At 40.1% G+C, this 26,074-nt stretch overlaps 1 protein-coding gene across 4 annotated transcripts in view; it reads right to left on the reverse strand.

The window, feature by feature from the left end:
• The window catches only part of ssbp2b (single stranded DNA binding protein 2b), a 359,324-nt gene that overhangs the window by 261,955 nt on the left and 71,295 nt on the right, over nucleotides 1–26,074 (reverse strand). For all 4 annotated transcript variants that reach the window (XM_048526257.2, XM_048526250.2, XM_048526242.2 and 1 more), the window contains 2 exons: nucleotides 24,734–24,806; nucleotides 23,684–23,745 (listed from right to left, as the gene is read on the reverse strand). In XM_048526257.2, coding sequence (XP_048382214.1) covers nucleotides 23,684–23,745; nucleotides 24,734–24,806 — 135 coding nt within the window. The remainder of the gene's footprint in view (nucleotides 1–23,683; nucleotides 23,746–24,733; nucleotides 24,807–26,074) is intronic.

Below are 26,074 nucleotides of genomic sequence, written 5' to 3' on the forward strand. Positions count from 1 at the left end.
ATGGGACAGATCAATAAAGTATGATAGATTTTTCTATGTCGCCTCAGAAAATGGAAAGGGATTTTCTGTCCCCCTCTAGAGCCCAAGACATCTACAGCAGCAATCTAAATATTATAGGAGAAGTGAAGACAGTTTTCAGGGTCTCTTACCATATATACATCTACACAGAATCAAACAAATCTTCACATGTCCAAGGTAGTGTGCAGTGCAGCAACACCCTTCAGTATGATGGTTCAGAATGGGTAATGAATGTCACAAATTAACCAGCTGTCTTCTGCTCTGGTTTACCACCCCAAATTCCTTGACAAGCAGGTTATCCTTTGTAAGCATCCCTTTCAAAGTGAAACCCTCAAGATTTGGATCCCAAGGCTCTGCAGTTAAGCATAATGGCTCATGACATTCCAAGTCAATTGCATGTGCTTCATGTTCCATCCTGCACCTGTACCAGCTAACCTAAATTTTAAGCTCATGCTTCTGTTTACATTAATATTAGCCCCATGCCATCCATCCAAAGAAACACAAACAGCTTACATGATGTGACACTGGCAGGATGTGACAGTACTGCCCCAACAAGGATCTGTGTTAGGGCCTCAATCATTCACATTAATGATTAATAATTACGATAATGGCATAGAAAGTTCTATATCCAAATTTGAAATGACACCAAGTTAGGTGGCATTGTCAACAGTGTAGATAATAGCATAAAATTACACAGGTATATCAATAGACTATGTGAAAAAACTGTAGCAGATGGAGTTCAAGGTAAGCAAGTGAGAGACTATCCATTTTGAACCAAAAAAGGGCAGACTTAAGTACCTTCTAGATGGGGTTAAATACAGTGGAAGTCCAAAGAAACTTGGGGCTTTACATGATCTTTAAAACGTCATGAACAGGTGCAGAAAATAATTGACAGGTAATAGAATCCTTGCCTTTTTTATCTATAGGATTGGAGTACAGAGTGCAGAAATTTTGCTGCAGTTGTATAAAACAGTGGTTAGACCCTACTTGGAGTACTGTACGCAGATCAGATCACCACATCTTAGGCAAGATATATTGGCCTTGGAGGGAGTACACTACAGGTTTAGAAGAACAATGCCTGGATGCTGGAGGTTAGTTTAGGAGGAGACATACACAAAGCCTGTTTTCTCTTAAATCTAGAAAAAAAAGGAAGACCTGATCTCAGCCTTCAAATTTTTTTTAAAATTCATTCACTGGCTGGGAGTGTCACTGGCCTAACCAGGCCAGAATTTACTGCCCATCATAAGAGTATTAAGTGTCAACTACATTGCTGTGGATCTGGTGCCACATGTAGGCCAGACCAGGTGAGGATGGCAGTTTGCTCCCCCACAGGACATTAGTGAATCAGATGGGGTTTTTTTTTCCTGACAATCGACGATAGTTTCACAGTCATCATTAGATTCCTAATTCCAGGTGTCATTTGAATTCAAATTCCACCATCTACCGTGGCAGGATTTGAACCCAGGTCCCCAGAATATTACCAGTATTCTAGAGTAATAATCTAATAATAATGCCATTAGGCCGTCATCTCCCCATATTAACAAGAAAAGATGGATAGACGATCTTTGTAATAAACTGTTAGCACTGATTTGGGATTTGAGGGCTAGGAGAAATAGTTTGAGAATTAGGATCAGACCATTCAGGAGAGATGATTGGAAGCATTTCTGCGCACAAAGGGAGGTAGACGTTTGGAACTCTGTTCCACAACAGCTGATCAATGGTAATTTTAAATCTGAGATAAAGTTTTTGTTAAGCGAAGGTATTAGGGGGACGTGGGCCCAAAGCAGGTTATGGAATTGGGCCACAGATCAGCAATGATCTCATTGACTGGTCGAACAAGTGAGCGGCTGAATGGGTTACTCCTGTTCCTACATTCCTAATATTTATTGTCCATCCCTAATCGCTACAGGGTAGTTAAGAGTCAACCACACTGGTACAGATCTGGAATCAGATCAGGGATAAGTGACAGTCGCTGCTGGGCTCATCTTAATTCAATCAGTTTAATTTTTTAAACTAAATTCAAAGTTTTGCTCTAATCTGCTTTAGTAAACTGCAATATTATATCTCCAGAACAGTAGCTTGGTGTTTTGGATTACTCATCCAGAGAAATTAGCACTATACTGTTATCTCTCAACTGTCATCAGGTTACTTGCTTACAACACATGCAGTAAACAGTTTCTTCCCCCCCCCCACCATTTCAATCCAATATTAAAAATAAAAGAAAAATAAACAACTTAGCCTTTACATTGAACACAATGTTTCGGAGTAGTTTTCCACATTCAGATAAATAGTTTAAATTTAGTAGCCCACCAATATGGACAATATACCGATCACAGGTTTTGATAAAGCATTGTCTTCAAGGAATATTCAAAGGATGCTGTCTATTGCTATCTCTACATAGCAATGAAAAGTCCTATCTTGCAAAATTTCACCATCAATTAAACCAAAGATTTAAGGTTTCTATCCCTTTGTCACACACCACAAGATAGTACATCTCAGCAAAATGGCTGAATTATTTTACTGTGAATTTTGTCAGAAGTCTTATTAAAATAATGAGGTATTGATAAGGGTTCATTTGAACCTACCAGTAAAAATGTGAGTTCATATGATTGTCTGTTCTGGATCCCGATGTGTTCTGCCATTAGAATTTCATGGATTATCATAAAATATCGTGATGCTATTTAGGTGACATTAATATCAAGTGAATCACAGACCACTCTTTCCACAGGTCAGTGATGAGGTCGCTTCATAAAAATCCTATTGTCAATCTCGTAACATTCCAGACTCCCTCAATTTCATGTTCATTTGAGCTGACTGGTTTATCTTATCAAACTTGTGCTGATTGATTTGCTGAGCCTTGATCAGAGAAGACATGCTGAACATTTGTTCAGATTATCCAAATCCCCAAAGCAAGTTTCAGATAACCAAGTATCTGTTTATGGTGCCAATTTGGCCTCCAATATTAAGATTTGTTTAGCCATTGTTTGGGTCCTTACACAATGGAGAGATTCTTTGAGCCTTTTTGTGTAACTGGTCTACTTCCTTGACCTCATTTGACATTTTTTATTGACTATGGAGAAGTTACTACTTTCACTCCGATTTATCCATCTACACGTAAACAACGGACAACCACTACAGTTAGCAACACACCAGGTGTTGCGATAAAATAAATGCACGTATATATGCCCACTAATTACAGTCACTAAAACCTTGGCACTGAACACACCTTTTTTGGTGGAAAAGGTAAGCTCTTTTGTTTGGAAAAGCATTGACTGGCTCCTGTACCACTAAATATTACTTGGACTTATTTGCCTCATTTGAGGAATAAGAAGTTATTTCTCTTCTTCTCAAGAATTCTCTGCAGTTCTCAAAAATCTTGTTTCCTTTCTCTGCACTCAGAGCTAAAGTTCTGTCTGCTGTATTCTAAGCTGGGGCTCCTTTCTCTGCAATGACCTTGCATAACCATTAAGTTCCATGGGTTCTCTCTATAACTTTCAGCAATCTTCAAGGAGTTCAACATGTGATAATAGAAACACGTAAGCATTCAGACATATCTTTCACTCTCCACATCTTCCTTTCTGGTCCGAGAAGATTCAAAACATTCCAGCTGTCCATTTTCCATAAGGCCCCAGGACCATAAGACATGGGAGTGGAAGTAAGGCCATTTGGCTCATCGAGTCCACTCCACCAGTTAATCATTGCTGATGGGCATTTCAACGCTACTTACCCGTACTCTCTCTGTAGCCCTTAATTCCTTGCAAGATCAAGAAATTATCAATCTCTGCCTTGAAGGCATTTAACGTCCCAGCCTCCACTGAGCTCCGTGGTAATGAATTCCACAGGCCCACCACTCTCTGGCTGAAATGTCTCCTCATTTCCATTCTAAATTTACCCCCTCTAATTCTCAGGCTGCACCCAAGGGTCCTAGTCTCCCTGCCTAACAGAAACAACCTCCCAGCATCCACCCTTTCTAGGTGCCATGCATTATCTTGTAAGTTTCTATTAGATCTCCCCTCAACCTTCTAAATTCTAATGAATACAATCCCAGGATCCTCAGCCATTCATCACATGTTAGGCCTATCATTCCAGGGATCATCTGTGTGAATCTCTCCTGGACACGCTCCAGTGCCAGTATGTCCTTCCTGAGGTGTGGGGCCCAAAATTGGGCACAGTATTCTAAACGGGGCCTAACTCAAGCTTTATAAAGTCTCAAAAGCACATCGTATATTCCAACCATCTTGAGATAAGTGACAACATTATATTCGCTTTCTTAATCACGGGCTCAATCTGTAAGTTAACCTTTACAGAATCCGGGCCTAGCACTCCCAGATCCCTATGTACTTCGGCTTTATGAATTTTCTCACCGTTTAGAAAATAGTCCATGCCTGTATTTTTTTTTTCCAAAGTGCAAGACCTCGCATTTGCTCACGTTGAATTTCATCAGCCATTTCCTGGACCACTCTCTTAAACTGTCTAAATCCTTCTGCAGCTTCCCCACCTCCTCAGTACTACCTGCTTGTCCACCTAACTTTGTATCATCGGCAAACTTTGCCAGAATACCCCCAGTCCCTTCATCCAGATCATTAATATATAAAGTGAACAGCTGTAGGCCCAACACTGAACCCTGGGGGACACCACTTGTCACCGGTTGCCATTCCAAAAAAGAGCCTTTTGTCCCAACTCTCCGCGTTCTGTCAGGCAGTCAATCCTCAATCCATGCCAGTAGCTCACCTTGAACACCATAGGCCCTCACCTTACTCAGCAGCCTCCTGTGAGGCACCTTATCAAAGGCCTTTTGGAAGTCTAGATAGATAACATCCACTGGGTTTCCCTGGTCTAACCTACTTTTTACCTCTTCAAAGAATTCTAACAGGTTTGTCAGGCACAACCTCCCCTTACTAAATCTATGCTGACTTGTTCTAATCTGACCCTGCACTTCCAAGAATTTAGAATTCTCATCCTTAACGATAGATTCTAGAATTTTACCAACAACCAAGGTTAGGCTAATCGGTCTATAATTTTCCATATTTTGCCTTGATCCTTTCTTAAACAAGGAGGTTATAATGGCAATTTTCCAGTCATCTGAGACTTTCCCTGACTCCAGTGACTTTTGAAAGATCACAACCAACACCTCCGCTATTTCCTCAGCCACCTCCCTCAGAACTCAAGGATGTAGCCCACTGAGTCCAGGAGATTTATTAATTTTTAGACCTTTTAGCTTTTCTAGCACTTTCTCTTTTGTAATGGCTACCATACTCAACTCTTCCCCCGACTCTCCTTAATTGTTGGGATACTACTCATGTCTTCCACTATGAAGACTGACGCAAAGCACTTATTAAGTTATATGGGAGGCATGGTGGCTCAGTGATTAGCACTCCAGCCTCACAGCGCCAGGGATTCGGGTTTGATACCCACCTCGGGCGACTGTCTGTGTGGAGTTTGCACATTCTCCATGTGTCTGCATGGGTTTCCTCCGGGTGCTCCGGTTTCGTCCCTCAGTCCAAAGATATGCAGGTTAGGTGGATCAGCCATGCTAAAATTGCCCGTAGTATTCAGGGGTGGGTGGGTTATAGGTCTGGGTGGGATGCTTCAAGGGCGGTGTGGACTTGTTGGGCCGAAGGGCCTGTTTCCACACTGTAGGGAATCTAATCTAATCTAAGTTCTTCAGCTATTTCCTTATCTCCCATAACTAGCCTTCCAACGTCAATGTGGAGCGGCCCAATGTCTACTTTTGCCTCTCATTTGTTTCTTATGTATTGAAAGAAACTGTTACTATCATTTCTAATATTACTGGCTAGCCTACCTTCATATTCGATCCTCTCCTTCCTTATTTTTCTCTGTTATCCTCTTTGTTTTTGTAGCCTTCCCAATCTTCCAATTTCCCAGTGTTTTTGGCCACTTTATAAGCTGTCTCTTATTCTTTGATATATTTCCTGACATCCTTTGTCAGCCATGGCTGTCTAATCCACTGCCCCCCATCCCCCATATAATCTTTCTTTCCTTTAGAATGAACCTCGGTACTGTGTCCCCAGTTACACCCAGAAACTCCTGCCATTTGTTGCTCTACTGTCTTCCCCGCTAGGCTCTGCTTCCAGTCAATTTTCGTCAGTTCCTCTCTCATGCCCCTGTAATTACCTTTATTTAACTGTAACACCATTACATCTGATTTTGCCTTCTCTCTTTCAATCTGCAGACTGAACTGTACCATATTATCATCACTGCCTCCTAAGTGTTCCCTTAATTTAAGATCTTTTATAAAGCCTGGCTCATTACATAGCATTAAGTCCAGAATAGCCTGCTCCCTTGTGGGCGCCATCACAAGCTGTTTGAAAAAACCATCCTGTAAGCACTCCACGAATTCCCTTTCTTTGGATCCACCGGCAACATTATTCACCCAGTCCACCTGCGTATTGAAGTCCCCCATGATCACCAAGACCTTGCCTTTCTGACATGCCCAATCTATTTCCCGGAGCATCTTGCGCCCCTGGTCCTGACCACTGTTAGGAGGTCTATAAATAACTCCCATTATGTTTTTTTTGCCTTTGTGGTTCCTCAACTTCAACCACACAGGCTCCACATCCTCTGACCCTATGTCATTCAGTGCCGTAGATTTAATTTCATTCTCAACTAATAGGGCAACCCCGCCCCCTCTGCCCACCTCCCTATCTTTTCCCTAAGTTGCAAATCCTTGGATGTTTAACTGCCAGTCCTGAACCCTCTGCAACCACAACTCTGTGATGCATACCACATCATAATCATTCAAGACGATTTGTGCTGATAATTCATCTACTTTGTTACGAATACTATGAGCATTTTGGTAAAGTGCCTTAAATGCTAACTTTCATATCATTATTAGAGATATTGGAAATCATAAGATATCCGAAGTTAGCCTTCCTTTTTTCTGCATTCCTAGTCTGCCTCGAGCTTAAACCCACCTGTACACATACTATCCTCCTGCTTATCTTTCCAATCAACTCCATAATTTTCATCTTTGGCTGCCTGTTTTTCTTTCATCCTCATCCCTTTCTATCTGTCTTATGATGGAAAACTGATGTGGATTCGTGGACCAGCTCAAATCATTGGCCATCTCAGCTGCTAGTCTTGTTGATGCAATTTCTGGTTTTCTATGAAAGTTCTTACTAATGGAAGAATTGAAATTTTAACACTGCACAACTATTTCCATAAGGGTCCCATTTCTAGCTTTCACTTTTAATGCCTGCATCCAACAGTCAAAATTATTTTGCTTTACCCCCTCAAATTCCATGCAAGTCCGCCCAGGCTGGTTCTGTTATTTCTGAATTTTCTGTTAGCCTCAGAGACCTACTCATCTGCATCAAGAGGAGCCTAATTTTTGCTGGTTTAGGAGCTATGGAAACCGCCTCAGAAAGTAAGGTACACACTTCATGACCTGTGCCCATCAAACTGCTTTGCAGTTTTCCTTCAGCCATCTCATCTGCTCAGCTAGCCATGTCTTTGAAACGAAGTTTTTAAAAATGTCTTGGCATCATTTTCATCAAATTTAGAGCAGGCTTGCACAAATTTAAACCCACCACAGTAAGGCTTGGATTAGATTTAAATCCCTCACAGTCAGGATGTTCCCATCGTCAGAGGCCTCAATTTTGAGTTCCAGATTTTTAGGCCAGTATTCCCCCTCTCATTTTCTTTCTCTCTCCTGCCTTGCCTTTAATTTTTCTTTTCTTTCCCTTTGCACTTCTGGTTCAGCTTCTTAAATGTTCTTTTTCCTTCTCTCTCTGAAGTGCTCTTTTCTTTCCCCTCACTCCCATCACTGAATTGGTTCTTTTCAAGTTCAAGTGTTTTTAAAATTCCATAAACTTTTTTTTGTTTTATCATTTCCTTTTCTATTTCAAGCTGCTTCAATAGCAATTGAATTTTAGCTAACTAGCATGCTCTCTTCAAATTTCAATTACTATGCTATTAACCCAATCATGTTTGCTTTCCTTGCCCCTGCTTTTAATTCTAATTCCAACTAGTCTGCCAATACTAACAGCCGTGGTCACATTTAGTAAAGCACTCAGCATCAATCTTCTATCTCTAAAACAGTCTTAGCAGATGCCAAAGTCATGTTAGTTTAATAATGCACAATAAACCTGATTTTCCTTACATCCTTTTTGAATTATAGACAAGCCCATTTTTCTACATTATTGCCAAGGCAGGAGGAATGCACTACACTTCTCCCTGGTCCCACTACTCTACTCGTCACATCATCAATTTAAATGTTTTACTCAGTTACTGATATGACCAGTTAGATATATTTTCTCATATTAAGTTTGAAAAAAAATGATCGCTAGCCAGATTTCCTTAACAAGCAACAATACTATTAGCATTGAGAGAAGACGACTTGGTTGATGAAGAATGTAAAACCAATTAACATATAGTTAAAGCGATCAAAATATAAATACCCAACTTCCTAGATACCCCAAAACACAAAGACAGATACAAATACACACAAACATACCTAACAGTGGGAAAAGTGAAAAATGATATCATCCCCACTTCTGGTCAGAGAAAACTAGGTTCAAGACCCATACCTCCCTGCCTCTGGCATGGTTCAAATCTCACCTGTCCCGGTAATACAATCCTGGTATAAAATATACTGTCTTCAATTGTCCTATGTGTGGCCATAACACGAATCTTTGATTATAAATACCAGCCAACACACTAGAAATGTAAAGCCCAGCCTATCCAAGGACTAATATCTTAGAGGGCAGCACATAGCTCAGTGGTTAGCACTGCTACCTCACAGCTTCAGGCACCTGGGTTCAATTCCACCCTCGATAGATGTTTGTGTGGAATTTGCACATTCTCATGTCTGTGTGGGCTTTCTCAAAGTGCTCTGGTTTCCTCCCAAAATCCAAAGAGTTGCAGATTAGGTGGATTGGCCATGCTAAATTGCCCATGTCTCCAGGGATGTGTGGGTTAGGTGGATTAGCCACAGTAAATGTGGTGTTATGGGGATAGAGTCTGGGGCGGGCGGGGGGGGGGGGGGGAAGTGTGATGAGGTTTGGGTGGGATGTTCCTCAGAGTGGACTTGATGGGTCAAATGGCCTGCTTTTACACTGTGGGGATTCTAAAATAAACTGACTGGCATTGCGAAAGTGAGATAACAAAGTGTGGAGCTGGATGAACACAACAGGCCTTAGGGGCAAAAAAGCTGAAGTTTTGGGCCTAGCCCCTTCATCAGAAAAGGGGGATGGGGAGAAGATTCTGAAATAAATAGGGAGAGATGGTGAGGCGGACCGAAGATGGATAGAGGAGAAGATAGGTGGAGAGGAGAGTATAGGTGGGGAGGTAGGAAGAGGATAGGTCAGTCCAGGGAGGACGGACAAGTCGAGGGGGTGGGAAGAGGTTAGTAGGTAGGAAATTGAGGTGTGGCTTGAGGTGGGAGGAGGGGATAGGTGAGAGGAATAACAGGTTAGGGAGGCAGGGATGACCTGGGCTGGTTTTGGGATGCGGGGGGGGGGGGGGGGGGGGGGGGGGAAGATTTGGAAGCTGGTGAAATCCACATTGATATCATTGGGCTGCAGGGTTCCCAAGCAGAATATGAGTTGCTGTTCCTGCAACCTACAGGTGGCATCATTATGGCACTGCAGGAGGCCCAGGATCGACATATCGTCTAAGGAATGGGGGGGTGGGGGTTAGTTAATATGGTTCGCGGCTGGGAGGTGCAGTTGTTTATTGCGAACCGAGCGCAGGTGTTCTGCAAAGCGGTCCCCAAGCCTCCGCTTGGTTTCCCCAATGTAGAGGCAGCCACATGGGTACAGTGGATGCAGTATACCACGCTGGTGGACGTGCAGGTGAACATCTGCTTGATGTGGAAGGTCATCTTGGTACCTGGGATGGGGGTGAGGGAGGTGGTGTGGGGGCAGCTGTAGCACTTCCTGCGGTTTCAGGGGAAAGTGCCAGGTGTGGTGGGGTTGGAGGGGAGTGTGGAGCGGACAAGGGAGTTGTGGAGAGAGTGGTCTCTCCGGAAGGCAGACAAGTTGTGTGAAAGTGGTGTGCATTGTACATTGTTCAATAGACTACATAAACACACTTCTGCACGAAGTAGTGTTGAGATTTTGTTTTGTCAATTGTACACACAATTTTGACATTTTCATTGATTGACAGGCAAGCTATTTGTTCAGTGTGCAATGAGGGTGCACCTTCATTTCTCTCCCTTCTTTCTGGGTAACAATAGGTAACAGAGTCTCTTGGTAATGGCTCTCACTCAACATAAACTGCTCTCTTCAAATTGCCTGATCAAAGCAAAAATAAAGTTTAAAAAAAACACCTAGGGGCACACAGAAAGGGGTAAATTTTCAACTAGTGAATTAAATACAGCACCAGTACATAAACAACGTCCTGTCATCAGCAAAATACCAAACTAAAATGGGGAAGAGCCTACAGTAAAAAACGCCTGGGGTCCAAATTGTTGCCATTGAAACATTTCTCCCAGATACATTCATAACACCATTAAATGTAGAAGCAAAAGTATGACATTCAGCCCATCAAGACTGCTCTGCCATTTACTGAGATGATGGCTGATCTGATAACCATAACTCTAATTTTCCATCTTTTCCTTGCAACAATTTCCTTATTGGTAAAAAAATCTGTCCATCACAGCCCTGAATACTTAATGACAAAGTCTCAACAGCCCTTTGTAGTACAGATTTCCACAGATTCACTACCCTCAGAGAGGGTATTCCTCCTCATGTTTTAAATGTGCTTAATCTGAGATTATGCTCTCTGGTTTTAGACTCTTCCACAAAAGGGGAAAATCAACCTTTCCATAGATACCTTGTCAAATCCCCTAAGAATCACACGTTTCAAAATGGTCACCCCTCACTCTTCTAAATTTCAATCAGTACAGGCTCAACTTCATCAACCTTTGCTCATTTCAGAGTCTCTCCATATCCGGCATCAGCCAGTGAACCTTTTCTGGACTTCCTCCGATGCCAATATCTTTACATAGATAAAAGGCCCAGAACGCTTCACAGTACCATACCTGAGGTCTAAGTAGTGGCTCGTGTAGTTTTAGCAAAACATTCTTACTTTAATACTTATTTTTTTTTAAAAGGAAGGGACAATATTCCATTTACCTTCCCCATTAGTCTCTGAAGTTACCTACTAAAATCACGTACAAATTCTCCAAATCCTTGTTCGCTGCTTTCTGCAATCTTTCTCCATTTAAATAATTTCCAGCTGCTCTATTCTTCCTGCCAAAGTGCATAACTTCACATTTTCAAACAATATATTCCTTCTGCCAAGACTTTGTCCACTCACTTAATGTGTCTCCATCCTCTGCAGACTGTTTTAATCGTCATCATTTGCCTTTCCGCCTACGTTCGTCTCACAGGCTAACGTGTCTATCGTATATTCTACTTTCCTCACCCAAGTCATTACTATATATTGTAAAGAATTGTGATTCCCTCTGGCACTTCACTAGTTTGAGGTTGCCATCCTGGAAATGTCTCCCTTATGTCAACTCTCTGCCTTCCATTAATAGCAAATTCTCTATCCATACCCTAACTAATTCCATGCTCTTTATTTCATTGAAAAGATCCTTTATGTTTTCTTTATTCTACCCACTAATGCTTTCTATGCACTGTCATAACATTCCTAATTTCAATTTAAATTCCCTTCCCCAGCACCTTACACTGTTGTTGGTTATCTGCTGTACTGAGGTTTCATAGGTTTCTCTTTTCTTATTAGTAGTAATCTCTATGTCCCTTGACTTCTAAAGTTCTCCAATCTTGATCCCACCCATTATGAGAACCTGCACTTCTGCAATTTCATTCTTGAATGCCTCTTACTGCTCTGGCACAGTTTTACCTGCAAGTAGTTCCTCCCAGTCCACCTGGGATTCGCAACTCAGTTCAGTTGTACCTTCGCAGAAAAATCAACCTTTCCCTAGTTTAGAAAGTGTATTCCTGGTCTATCCTTATCCTTTTCTATAGCTATCCTAAATCCAACCAAATTATGGTCACTGCCTCCAAACTGCTCCTCTATAGATACAGAAGTCTTATACTTAAGCAATTGCAATGAGGAAGCTCTGAAGAAAGAGTTGGCTAAAGTGGACAACAAAAATGGATTAAAAAGGTAAGACAATAACACAAGTAGTGACAGATATTTAAAGACATGGAACAGACGGGATAATGGAGTTGAGATCGAGGTCAGATCACCCATGATTTCACCAAACAGTAGAAGAGCAAGGCACTTCATAGTCCATTCTTGCTCCTTTTAGTTATGTTCTTTAAAAAACTCTTGTTCAATTATCAATCACCAACCCACTGTATTAGGTGCAGACAGGTACCACTTTGAATCAAGAGACTATCAAATTCAAGTCAGGGTATTTTTTAAATAAGCAGATTAAAGAAATTTAAGAGACAAGAGCGAAGCATTAAAGAATTTAAGCAATATTAATTAAACAATGTTCTTCCAAAGCCTCAATTACCCTATTCAATTACTTCAAGTAATGTGCTAAAAAGACATCTGAAAATCAAACTCTGCTGATACAAATTCTTCCTGACTTGAGTTTTACTTGCAATCTCTGCAATGCTGGAATACAAATGTCAATTTACACAAGGCAAGCCTTAAATCAGAGAATTTTGTTTTTCTGACTAAACTTCATTTGTGACTCATGCAGCGTCACAAAAATCATTGCTCGGGCCTCAGCTATTCACAATCTGTATTAATGACTTAGAAGAAGATACAGAGAGTAATGTACATAGGTTTACTGATGAAACAAAGACAGGTACAAAAGCAAGTTGTAGGAAGGACACAGGCTGCAAAAGGATATGGGCAGGTTAAGTGTTCAATTGAGAGGATAGGTTGCACCCACATTATAATCAATCGGCAATGTATAATATTAATTTCAATCATAAGAATAGAAAAGCAAAATATTTTCAAAGGTGTAATGTTGATTTTCAGAGAGACTTGGGCATGCTTGTACATGTGTGTGCTTGTACAAAAACAAAAAGCATGAAGGTAGGGCTAATAATTAGGAAGGCAAATGGCATATTGATCTTTATTATAAGTGAACTGTAATGCAGGCACAGAAGTCTTGTGAAAATTGTACAGGGATTTGAGTAGACCACATCTGGAATGTGTGTAGTCTTGATCTCCATACTTAAGGAATTTATTCTGGGGGCAGATAAAGTTCATTAAACTGGTATCTGGGACGAGACAGAGATCCTACAATGAGACACTGAGTAACTTGGACTTCTATTCTCTGGAATATAGAAGAATGAAAGATGATCTCATTCAAGATTCGGACGGCGCTCAATGAAGCAAGAACAAAGAGATTGCTCCCTTAGGGAAATCTTCACCACAAGGGCACAGCCTCAAAATAAAAGGCTGATCATATGGGACTGAGATGAGGCAAAATTATTCTACCCAAAGGGCTGTGGAAGCTCCAACAATGAAAACACTAAGCTGGGATGGACAGACTTGAGGTCTCTCAGAGAATTAAGAGATAAATGGAGCAGGCAGGAAAGTAGAATTAAATCCAAGATCCACCAGGATCATATTGAAGGGTGGAGCAGCCATAACAGGATATATGGCCTTCTCATACTCCTATGCTTTGTGCTGTATTGTTCTTATAATTAAGTCATGAATTCCATTGGAAGAGTCTATTTTTAATCCTTTCAGTAATTTTAAACTATAATAAACTAAATAAGGTTTAATGGTTTACATTCATAGATACAATTAGAATGTTTACCAACATATATTTAAAAATATACAAACAGTTATGGTAAATCATTAATCCATGTATATTAGAGAACAAACTTTCATTCTCAACTATATCAAGCATAGGATAAAACATCACCTCGTCCAGATTAAGAAACTGAATGATTTACATTGAATGCCTTGCTTAAATAAAACAATGAAATGCTGGAGATTTGAAACAAAGACAGAAATTATTGAAGAAGCTCAACAAGTCTGGCAGCATCCAGGGAAGAAAGCAAAATTAACCTTGCGGTCAATTCTGACCAGGACTCAAAACATTAACTCTTCTTTCTTCCCACAAATGCTCCCAGATCTGCTGAGTTTCTTCAGCAATTTCTGTTTGCATTGAATGAGTCACTTGCAGTTTACATCATCATTCTAATCTTAAAGGAATACTTTTAAAGATATCATCAACTGATTTGGCACATAATGTTTATTAGAAGTTCCAAAGAAGGAAAAAAGCCATTTCTCAGAAACTAACTCAGATGACAGATAAATTCAGCAGAATTCCCACTGAGACATCAGGATTTGAAATGAAACTTCAGATTAATAAATGCGAAGTTAGTTTATTTATTGGAAATGCTCTTTGTTTTATTTTGGCTATAATACATTCGTTTTTTAAAAAAAGCAGGCTGTTTATTCTGCTTGAACAGTTGATGAAAACACAAAATCCTCTGCTATATTAAAAACAATGAGTGAAAAATATTGGCATCATGGTGCCTTGGCAATGTAAAAAACCATAGGGTTAACTAAAGCAGTCCTGTCAAATTGGAGAGGAACCAATTGACAGAGAGCAGGGAATTGGGAAAGCAGAAATAAAAACCAATTACACAAGTTTACCTTTGGTCTATAATTTTTCATTTCACTAATTTCTGTATAAATGTCAAAAAGATCTGATTTCTTCCAAAAATATTTAAAATGACAATAATCAGAGTCATGAGCACTTCAACTGCATTTGCTCTTAGTGACCCATTTTGAACATAAAATATATCCACAAACCTTTTTGTGAAAATGAAGGACAGGAATGGAAGGAGCAAGTTACTGCAGATGCTGGAATCTGTACTGAAAACTGCAAATGGAGATCTTAGCATCCATGGAGAGACAGCAAGCTAACATCGAGTCTAAGATAACAAAATGTGTAGCTGGATGAAGACTGCAGGCCAAGCAGCATCTCAGGAGCACAAAAGATGATGTTTCAGGCCTAGACCCTTCATCACAGAGGGATGGGGAGAGGGTTCTGAAATAAATAGGGAGAGAGGGGGAGGCGGACCGAAGATGGATAGAGGAGAAGATAGGTGGAGAGGAGAGTATAGGTGGGGAGGGGATAGGTCAGTCCAGGGAGCACGGACAGGTCAAGAAGGTGGGATGAGGTTGGTAGGTGGGAAATGGAGGTGCGGCTTGAGGTGGGAGGAGGGGATAGGTGAGAGGAAGAACAGGTTAGGGAGGCAGGGACGAGCTGGGCTGGTTTAGTGATGCAGTTGGGGGAGGGGTAGATTTTGAAGCTTGTGAAGTCCACACATCGACACCATTGGGCTGCAGGGTTCCCAAGCGGAATATGAGCTGCTGTTCCTGCAACCTTCGGGTGGCATCATTGTGGCACTGCAGGAGGCCCAGGATGGACAAAGCGGTCCCCAAGCCTCCGCTTGGTTTCCCCAATGTAGAGGAAGCCACAATGGGAACAGTGGATACAGTGTACTACAGTGGCAGATGTGCAGGTGAACATCTGCTTAATATGGCTCGTCATCTTGGGGCCTGGGATGGGGGTGAGGGAGGTGGTGTGGGGGCAAGTACAGCACTTCCTGCGGTTTCAGGGGAAGGTGCCCGGAGTGGTGGGGTTGGAGGGGAGTGTGGAGCAGACAAGGGAGTCACAGAGAGAGTGGTCTCTCCAGTCTGGATGACTCTTCGCCAAAGCTCCAAAAATGTATGAAATGTCCTTGACCAGCAGGGTTAATGAGAATCCCACAGCATTTTATACATATATTAGGAGTCAGGAGGTAATTATGCAAAGGGTAGGCCCACTCAAGCATAAAGACAGGAAGTTATTTGTGGATCCAGAGAAAATGGGTGAGATCCTCAATGAGTACTTTACATCAGCATTCAAAGTGAGGGATGTAAGATATGCTGAAGTTAGTGAAAGGTATGTGAACACTCTCGGGTGGGTCAACATTACGAAGGAGGAAGTGTTGGGTTTCTTGAAATACATTAAGATAGACAAGTTCCCAGGGCCAGGCAGAATCTATCCCCGGATACTGTAGGAGGCAAGGTAAAAAATGGCTGGGGTCTGAATGGAGGCCTTTGTATCCTCTGTTGCCTCAGGCAAGGTACCAGAGGACTGGAGAATGGTCAATGTTGATTTTTTTTTAAAAAAATGAAGGGAAACAGAGATAATTTCAGGCCGGTGAACCTGCAGTCAGTGAGGAGGCTGTTGGAGAAGATACTGAGAGACAGGATTTATTCACATTTGGAAGAAAATGGACATGTTAGTGATAAGCAGCATGGGTTTGCGCACGAAAGGTCATGTTTTACTAATTTGATTGAGTTTTTTTTGAGACGGTGACAAGAATGATTGATGAGGGAAGGGCAGTGGATGTTGTCTACACAGACTTTACAAAGGCATTTGATAAAGGTACCTCAGGACAAGCTGTACCAGAAGGTAGAGTCTCATGGGATCCAGGATGAGCTGGCGAGATGGGTACAAAGCCACCTTGATCATAGAAGACAGAGGGTAGCAAAGGAAGTGTGGTATTCGGAATGGAGATCATTAACAAGTGGTATCCCGCAGGAATCAGTGCAGGGACCTTTCTTATTTGTAATACATATAGATGACTGGAGGAAAGTGTAGGTGGCCTGATTAGCATGTTTGCAGATGACACTAAAATTGGGGGCATTGCAGACAGTGAGGAGGATTGTCAAAAGGATACAGCGCGATGTAGATAGATTGCAGTTTTGGCAGAGAAATGGCAGGTGGATTTTATTCCTACAAATGCGAAGTGATACATTTTAGAAGATCAAATTCAGGTGTGAATTATACAATAAGCAGAGCCGTTAGAAGCATTGGTGTACGGAGTTCATCTACACAGTTTCACAATATCCTGAAAGTGGTAACACAGGTGATAAACTCGTCAAGAAGGCATACATGCATGCTTGCTTTTATTGGCCAAGGCATTCAATATAAAAAGTTGGCAAGTTATGTTACAATTGTAACAAACCTTAGTTAGGCCACATTTGGAATATTACATGCAGTTCCGGTCATTACACTACAAGAAGGACATGGATGCTTTGGAGACTGTGCAGATAAGACTTACCAGGATGTTGCCTGGTCTGGAGGGTTTCACTTACAAGGAGAGGTTGGATACACATAGATTGTTTTCACTGGAAAGACAGCAGCTGAGGAGTAGCCCAACAGAGGTCTACCAAATTACAAGAGGCATGGAGACGGTGGATAACAGCGGTTTCTCCCCAGATTGGAAAAGTTAACTATAAGAGGAGACAGGCTTGAGGGGAGAGGGGGAAAGTTTGGGGGTGAAGCGCAGGGAGAATTTTTCCACATAGTGGGTGCCTGGAACGCACTGCCAGAGGCGGTGTTAGAAGCAGGCACATTAGCAATGTTTAAGGTATATCTTGATAGACACATGACTTGGAGGTAAACAGAGGGATAGAAACCACATCTAGGCAATAAGTAGCGGGTCTAAATAACAATTAGGAATTGATGCAGGCTTGATGGGCCATAGGGCCTGTTCCTGTACTATATTGTATTGTATTATTTCTTGATAGGTTTTTGTAATTTTCAAATAACTTCTAGTGGTTTTTAAAAAGATTTTTCATGCAAATATTTAGATTTTTTGAATCATACTTCTTTCTGCTGATTTTGTCCTAAAACACTTGAGGCTTTTATGGTTGAGCTGATACAAAATGAAAGAAAGCATGTCAAGATAAAATGATCCTACATAATTCACGGAAGTCAACCAATGAGTTACGACAACCACCTTAAGCTTTTCAAAGGCAAACAGACAACTTGTAATACAAAACGGTACAAGCACCTGACAAGGTCAACACAACTCAATGTTGCGCCTAATCTTCATTCTTGGGCAGATAGTGATTTTTGCAGTGATCAAAAAGGGAACAATGTCTCTCAGCAAGATTAGTACTTTCATCTCTTTTTCACTGAAAAATATCTTACAGCAGCCCAGCATCACCATATTGATGTACTTTGACATTAAGTCAATGGGGAGTTGTTGGTTGGGGGTGGGGGGGGGGGGGTGGGCATTGATGGCTGCCTTGTGCCAATTCTGCGTTGCACTTTGGCAGTATGCCCATCTACAGAGAAAGAGTAAACATTTGACCCAAAGGATAAAACTGGTTTTATAAAATGGCTTTATTCAAATGGTTTTACACTGCAGTTATTGCAAGTCAGGACCATAAAGGGTTATCAGTAAATTTCTGGTGAAAAGAAGACTACTTTGAGAAAAATTAAGGACTGCTGGGATCATTTGTGGGCCCTTGATATTCATACAAATGATGGAATAAACAGATTAATTAGTACTATCTTAATATCTGCTGGTTGAAAAGTATCAGAGATAAGCAAACAAAACCAGAAAAGGCAAAACCTCTTAACAAAACAAGGCATAGTTCAAATTTGGCTCATCTAACTTCACTGAAAGGTGGTCAGGACCTCCACAAAGCAACTGTTCCCTCAGAATGATTGAGATTTGGGAGACGTGCTGGGATTGAAGGAGGCAAATCCTGTAAACGTGGAAAGTGGGACTTTAAGGCATGCACATTTATCTCCATCCCCTTGCAATTGTAAGGTGAGTCCTATGGGTACATGAAGGCACGTACTGACCTAAGCAATCCTGACCGAAAAAAACTTAACTGCAACAACATCCGTATATATACCTTTCACCCTGGGAGGATAACAAATAATTTTGCAAAACCTGTGCATCCACTGGCCTAACGGTGGCAATACAGAGTTTTGGAAACAATTGAAGTGATTGAACAATTTAAACCCATGAACAGTAAAATCAATTATAATTACTAAAACACTCTTCAAATTACTGCAAAAGCTTTCAAGTAAATCATTTCAGGGAGGCAACAGAAGTTAAAAATAACAACAGTGGAGAAATTGGAGAGAAGTGGTAGAGATGACACAGAAACAGACAGTCCAGAAGGGAGGTCTCAGGAGGATTAGCAGTGAGGTTAGAAAGATTAGTGCATGCAGAGAAGTCTCAAAAACAGACAAACCAGTGGTGGTAATGAATACACATCAGAACCACCAGTGAGGTTAAAAGCAACAGTGCATGTGAACAAGTCACAGAAGCAAACAGACCAGCAGAACTATCAGCAGTAATGGCTGCATGGGAACAGGGAAACCAAGTCGGGTATTCAATTATCATCGTATTGAAAGGTGCAGCAAATTCAAAGGCTGAATGGCCTACTCCTGCTCATATTTTCTACGTTTCTATGTTTCAAGTTCCTCTTACCCCTTAACAGAGTTCCACAATTTCACAACCATTCTGCTGTAAAATTACATGACAGTTTTGTCTAATGTTCTCAGACATTCTGTCCTGCACTTCACAAACATGCAAACTAATATTACTTACCTGTCATGTATCCCAGCAACTTAAAGCAAAGGTAATTTGTGGACTTCGTGGTAGGCAAGTTATTGGAGAGGATACTGAGGGACAGGATAACCAATATCTGGATGAACACAGCAGGCTATGATGTTGCTTGGCCTGCTGTGTTCACCCAGCTCTAGACCTTGTTATCTCAGATTCTCCAGCATCTGCAGTTCCTACTATCTTTGGATAGTCAAGGTCCGATTAGAAATAGACAGCATGGATTCGAGTGCAGGAAGTCATGTCTGACAAATCTTTTAGAGTTTTTCGCAGTGGTAACCAAGAGGATGGATGAGGGTAGGACAGTCGATGTTGTCTATATGGACTTTAGTAAGGCATTTTAAAAAAGTCACGCGTGGCAGGCTAGTTGTGAAAGTTAAGTCATATGGGATCCAGGGAGAGCAAGTTAATTAGATTCAAAATTAGCTCAATGATAGGAAGCAGAGGGTGATGGTTAAAGTTTGTTTCTCGGACTAGAGGCCTGTGACTAATGGTGTGCACAGGGACTGTGCTGCGACCTTTGTTATTTACATAAATGATCTGGATGTGAATTTACAAGGCATGATTAGTAAGTTTGTGGATAATGCAAAATTAGAGAGATACCACTGATAGCAAAGAAGGTTATCAAAAATTACAGAGGGATCTCGATCAAATGGAGAAGTGGCCTGAGGTTTGGCAAATATAATTCAAATACAGATAAGTGTGAGATGTTGCACTTTGGAAAGTCAAACCAAGGTAGGACTTCTACAGTAAATGCTAAGGTCCCAAACAGTGTTGTGGAAGAGAGGGACTAGTAGTACAAGAACACAGTTTGTTGAAAGCGGCATCACCGTTAGACAGGTGAAGAAGGCATTTAGCATGCTGGCCTTCATCAGTTGAGGCACTGAGTATAGGAGTTGGGATGTTATGTTACAGTTGTACAAGTTATTGCTGAGGCCAGACTTGGAGTATTGTGTACAGTTTTGGCCACCCTGTTATAGGAAAGACAGTTAAACTGGTAAGTGTGCAAAAATGATTTACAAGAGTGTTGCCAGACTAGTAGGCCTCCGTTATAGAGATAGGTTGGCGAGGATAGGAATTCATTCCTTGGAATGTAGGAAAATGAGGAGTAACCTTATTGAGGTGCATAAAATCATGAGGGGCAGAGTTAGGATGAATGCATATAATCTTTTTCCCAGGGATGGGACATTGAAAATTAGAGGGCACAGAATTAAGGTGACATTTAAAGGGCATAGATTTAAAAAGGACCTGAGGGGCAACTTCTTGACACAGAGTGGTGCGTGCATGGAATGGGCTGCCAGAGGAAGTGGTTGAGGCAGGTACAATAGCAACATCTAAAAAAACATTTGGATAGGTACATGGATGGGAAGAGTTTAGAAGGATTTGGGCCAAATGTGGGCAAATGGAACTAGCTCAGAGGATACCAAGGTCAGCATGGGCCAGTTTGTGCCAAAGGGCCTAGTTCCATGCTTGTATTACTCTATGACTATGAATTTATGGCTCTCTCTAACTGAGCAGCAGAGATGCAGTAGCAGACTTTTCAGGAGATAATTAATTAATTCTCAGCAAAAATTCATCCCAGCTGGAAATAAAAGTTCTTTTTGTGAAGTTACATCATCCATAGCTAAATAAGGAAGTCAACGACAGTATCAACACAACAGCAGGAAGGTCATCTGGGAATTCCACAAAATGTTGTTAAGGCCATAACTAGACTAGAGTACTGTGTGCAGTTCTAGTTGCCACAATATAGAAAGGGTGTGATTGCAGTAGTGAGAGGGAGATTTACCAGGATGCTGCTTGGGCTGGAGGGTCTGAGCGTTGAGGGACGGTTGGATAGGCTAGGAGCAACAAATGTTCAGAGGGGACCAGGTTGAAGTGCATAAGATCATTAGAAGCAAATACAGCACTGTTAGGAGAATACTATTTCCACTAAGCAGAGAAATGAATAACCAGGTTTAAGTTAAAAGGCAGATATCCAAGAGGGGAGTTGAAGGGAATTTATTTTTTCACCCAGTGTGGGGAAAAGCTAGAACTCACTGTCTGACAGGATGGTTTAGCTGGAGACTCTTGACTATTCACTTGCATTGTCATAGCTTTCAAAGCAATGGACCAAGAACTGGAAAATGACATTAGTGTAGTCAGATTTTTGTTGGCCAGCATGGACACAATGGGCAGATGGCTGTAAAAATTATCTATATTACACGTCAGTAGTGAGAACTTGATAGGCCAAATAGCCTGTTTCCACACTGTCGGGAATCAATGATTCATAAACGTCATTTATTGCTGAGTCATGCAGCCACTTCATACAACAGTGAGCACTGGTGATTATCTTGCAAATCAATAGATAACAAAGTTGCTGGTTTTATAATGCATGATAATAGCAGAAGCCTGTATTTTTAAGTCCTCCAATTATTTTCAGACCAAGACCACAGAGAATGCTAGAGAAACACAGCTGGTCTGGCAACATCAATAGAGAAAAATTCGAGTTAATATTTCAAGTCTGGTAGCCTTTGTCGTTTATGAAGGGTCACTGGACTTGAAAGGTTAACTATATTTTTCTCTACTGTTGCTGCAGATCTGTGTTTCCTTCGCACGCTGTCTTGTTTCAGGCACTCCGCATCTGCAGCTCTTTACATTCTTGTGACCTTGGAATTTGTTCAAAAAGTTAATTCAATATGTGAAGCTATTGTTTGTTACTACTTAATACCACCCCCATTCTGTTTTTAAGTCTTCTTTCATATTTGCCAATAAGTACACATCAAAATCAGCTTTGTCTGTTAGGAAAACAAAATAGTAAAGAGACAGGCAGGGTTAGAAAAGGATCTACCTGTGCTACCTTGTAAACTATACTTCACACTGTGTGTGCAGTTTCAACCAATCAAATTTAGTGACCTCCAAGCATGATTGATTAAATCCAATCTCTCCTTGTGTTGGATACATCAGAATCCTGATCATTCTGATGAAAGGGGAGGGAAGAAAAACTTTAATCATTCATATGGTTTAGTTAGGAAGCAAGTAGTCAATTTCCAGCAGTTGAATGAATCCATTTTCCTGCTTTAAAAATTTCACAAAAATTGATATTACACTTCTTCCTTATATATGTCTAAAGTTGTTAGCTATTATCGTAACTAAATGGGGTCATTTTCACCAATATTTTTGGCTGATAATGATAAGGAGAGTAAAATGTTCCTTAAATAATGGTGCATGTATTTCTATTAAAACTTGTATTTCATCATGTTCTTGGACTGAACAAGAGAGAGAGGACATCGACGGAGAACATAATATTTTACATTTCTGTCATTCATTGTGTACAGTAGGCACGCTAAAGCCAGGTATTAATATAGAATAGATCTTTCAATTTCAATATACATCAGTTTGGAAGGCCATCTAATTTCCACAGGTACATTTTACCATTTTCTAACTCAGATCCGAAAGACAAAAGAATTGGATTTTAACCATCTCGTGATTTTGTCAATTCAGTTTCATATCCTGTTGTCTGTCTTCAGCGGGATAGTAATGGTTGTTTGTGAAGTTAGCAATGGATTAGGACTTTTAAATAAATATGCAATAAAGTCAATTTTTTTTAAAAATCAAAAACATCCATGCATCAATTGAATTATGCATTTGAACATCCAAAATAAGGTTTGAATGTTCCAAGTGAAAAAACTCTATATTTTCACATCAGCCTAAAATATAAGAGCAGAATTAGGCCATTCAGGCAAACAAGTCTGCTCTGCCATTTGATCGTAGCTGGTATGTTTCTCAATCCCATCGTCCATACACAGTAGATGGATGTGTGATGTGCATCATTATCAAAACAGGTTAAGTTGTCAAACTATTTAAACAACTCAGTTGGTAGTAACTTTTGTTTGTACATCAAAAAATCATCATATCAAAGTTCAATCCAACATTTGTATCATCTATTTAAATCATGAAAATCAATGGATATTTTTATCATAAATACAAAAGACTCTGGACACTGAAAATCTGAAAACAAACAACCAATACTGGAAATACTCAGCAAGTCTGGAGCATTTGTGGAGTGAGTTACAAAGTTAACATTTCAAAAGAACTAACAGTCTTCTTCAGCAGAATGAATGTTAACTCTTGTTTGTCTCCCCATTTATGCTGCCAGACTTGCTGTATATGCCCATGTCCAACACTGTTTTATTTTTGGGCATTTTTAACAGTGCCATAAGATATCCAGCATACAAAGCTGATTTTTAAAAAAAACTAAGTCTATTAAAATGCAGCTGGATATTTCATTTCAAAACACTAGAGGGAACAAATTAAACATATTTGTTACTTTATAATAAACTTACCACCACCATGAGTGTAAGAATCCTGGTGGTTCTCCTAATGTAATATTTTTCTCCCATCGTATCTAAAAACACATATTGAAGTCATATCATTGCACCAAAATGTACATTATAATTTGCAATAAAAATCCATTTATACAGCAAAAATGTAATATAATGAAACATCTCAATGCACTTCACAGAAGCATACAAATTAGTCACTGAGCCACATTAGGAGGCATTAAGTCAGATGATCAAAAAGCTGCTCAAAAGGATAGGTTTTATGGAGTGCCTTAAGGATGACAGCAAGGCAGTGAGGCAGAGATATATATGGAAAGCAATTCATATATATGAATTGGGGTGGAGGCAACTGAGGGCACAGCCAAATGGTCAAGCTATTATAACTGGAAATGTATAAGAGGCCAAAATTAGAGAAATTTAGATAAAGGTTCAGTAGAACAATTAAAAGTAATGTCCAAAATACATAGAACCATCCTATACTCCAAAAATGTGACCTTCTACACTGAAATATTAAATGTGCATCCACATTTGGTTTTAAATTCATCGTCTTTCTTCAATATAACATACCATGTAACCAGTATATATTTGTATATTTCAATTTGCATCAGACTTTAAATATCCACCTCCTTATACTAGTTTAAAATTAGCTCCCAAAGTGACTGGATGCAAACTGAAATCTCCAATTTCACACTGTCTCTGAGTATCACTGCACAATTGCCAGTTTGCAACAGTCTAGCACATTGTGAGGCTTCTGTGGTGATTTGGAAACTTCTATGCAAATTAAACAAAATTCAGCTCCAATGATTTGCAAATTAAGTATCAAGTCCTTCAAATTTTTATTTAAGCTGACAAGGTTTACAAATCATTCCAACTTATTTTAACAGCAATGAATAACAGGCATAGTATGTAGTTTAAAATGCATTCAAAAGAGCTGTTCCATTTAAGGCATATTCTATTCATTTATTATACAAGATAGAATCTACAATTCCACAAGGGCTGAAAATTCATAAGTGAACAGAACCAAAAATTTACCAGGCTTGAAGGAATGCTCACCTCTGATAAAAATGTTTGTGCTGATTTTTGTGCTCCCACATGGAGTAGATATTCATATACATACAGTGCTAACCTGCAAAATAGACACAAATTATTGCACTGCTTTATCAATTTTCACTAAATAAAACTTTCAATTTAAAAACTAGCTGCACAACCATGCGCTAGTCATCTCAGTCATGGTCTCATAACAATGTTCCCATATGAGAAAAATAAGGCATATTAATGCTTTCTTTATAAAATAAGATATGACAGCGGCCAACAAATAAACACAGTACACTGATGTAAAAGGTTAACAGACATGATTTTAACAAAAATGAACATAAATTTTGCATCTTAGTTAAATTCCAGTGTTCACTTTCAATTTTGATGCAATTTACATCCATGTATAATAAGTTAATTCAAAAACCACTCTTTATAATTGAGGAAAAAAACTGAGTCAGAAGTTGTGACAGAAAATAATCAGCACTTGAAACCATTGTCCAGAAAGCATTCCACGAGAGGAGAAGCAAGTATCGCCTACCCGAAATGTTGAAAGCGGAACTTATCCACAACATATCAGAATAAATTCAGAATATTACAACGATACTGGTGATTCATTAGATTTTGTTGATGGTTCCTCATCACTGAAACAGAAACTTACTGAAAAATCGTGGTAAAAATGGCATTGTGTTTTTGTGATAAACACCTGCTAGTTTAATTTGGTAAAAGGTGCTTCTTAAGTTTTCTGGTGTTTACAGTGACATACATTTATCCACGTGGATTAAATCTCTTTGAAAATGCAACAGGTTTTAATGAATAACTTAGAATATCACATGCAGCCACCATGCATGCAATCTCCTTTAAGCTTTGCTTCTGTACATAGCACTGATCATGTAGTTTATATTCTGGTCCTTGGTTTATGAGCATATCAAGCTCTTAAAGCAACACATCTTCTAAAGCAATAGCATTAATCAGTGTGTTGTAAAATCAAATTTTCAATCAAAAGTATATTTTCCATTAAAAAAATGTTCATACCATGAATACAACGCATGTAATGCTACCGTTCTGTGGGAAAAGGGCTCAAGAATGCCACTGTTTGGTCACAAAACTCTGGCAACAGAAAACCCTCCCTATGTCTAGCAGAACAATAAAGATTATAAGACCACGGTATGACTTCTGCTCACATGCTGATCTTTCAAATGTGTTCAACAATGTCCATTTCATTGGAGATTTCTACAACAAGCAAACAAATTCCAAGAACAGAGATAGTAGGAACTGCCAATGCTGGAGAATCTGAGATAACACGGTGTGAAGCTGGATGAACACAGCAAGCGAAGCAGCAGAGGAGCAGGAAAGCTGATG

This window comes from Stegostoma tigrinum, chromosome 3 (assembly GCF_030684315.1).
Source record: "Stegostoma tigrinum isolate sSteTig4 chromosome 3, sSteTig4.hap1, whole genome shotgun sequence".
Classification (NCBI taxonomy): domain Eukaryota; kingdom Metazoa; phylum Chordata; class Chondrichthyes; order Orectolobiformes; family Stegostomatidae; genus Stegostoma; species Stegostoma tigrinum.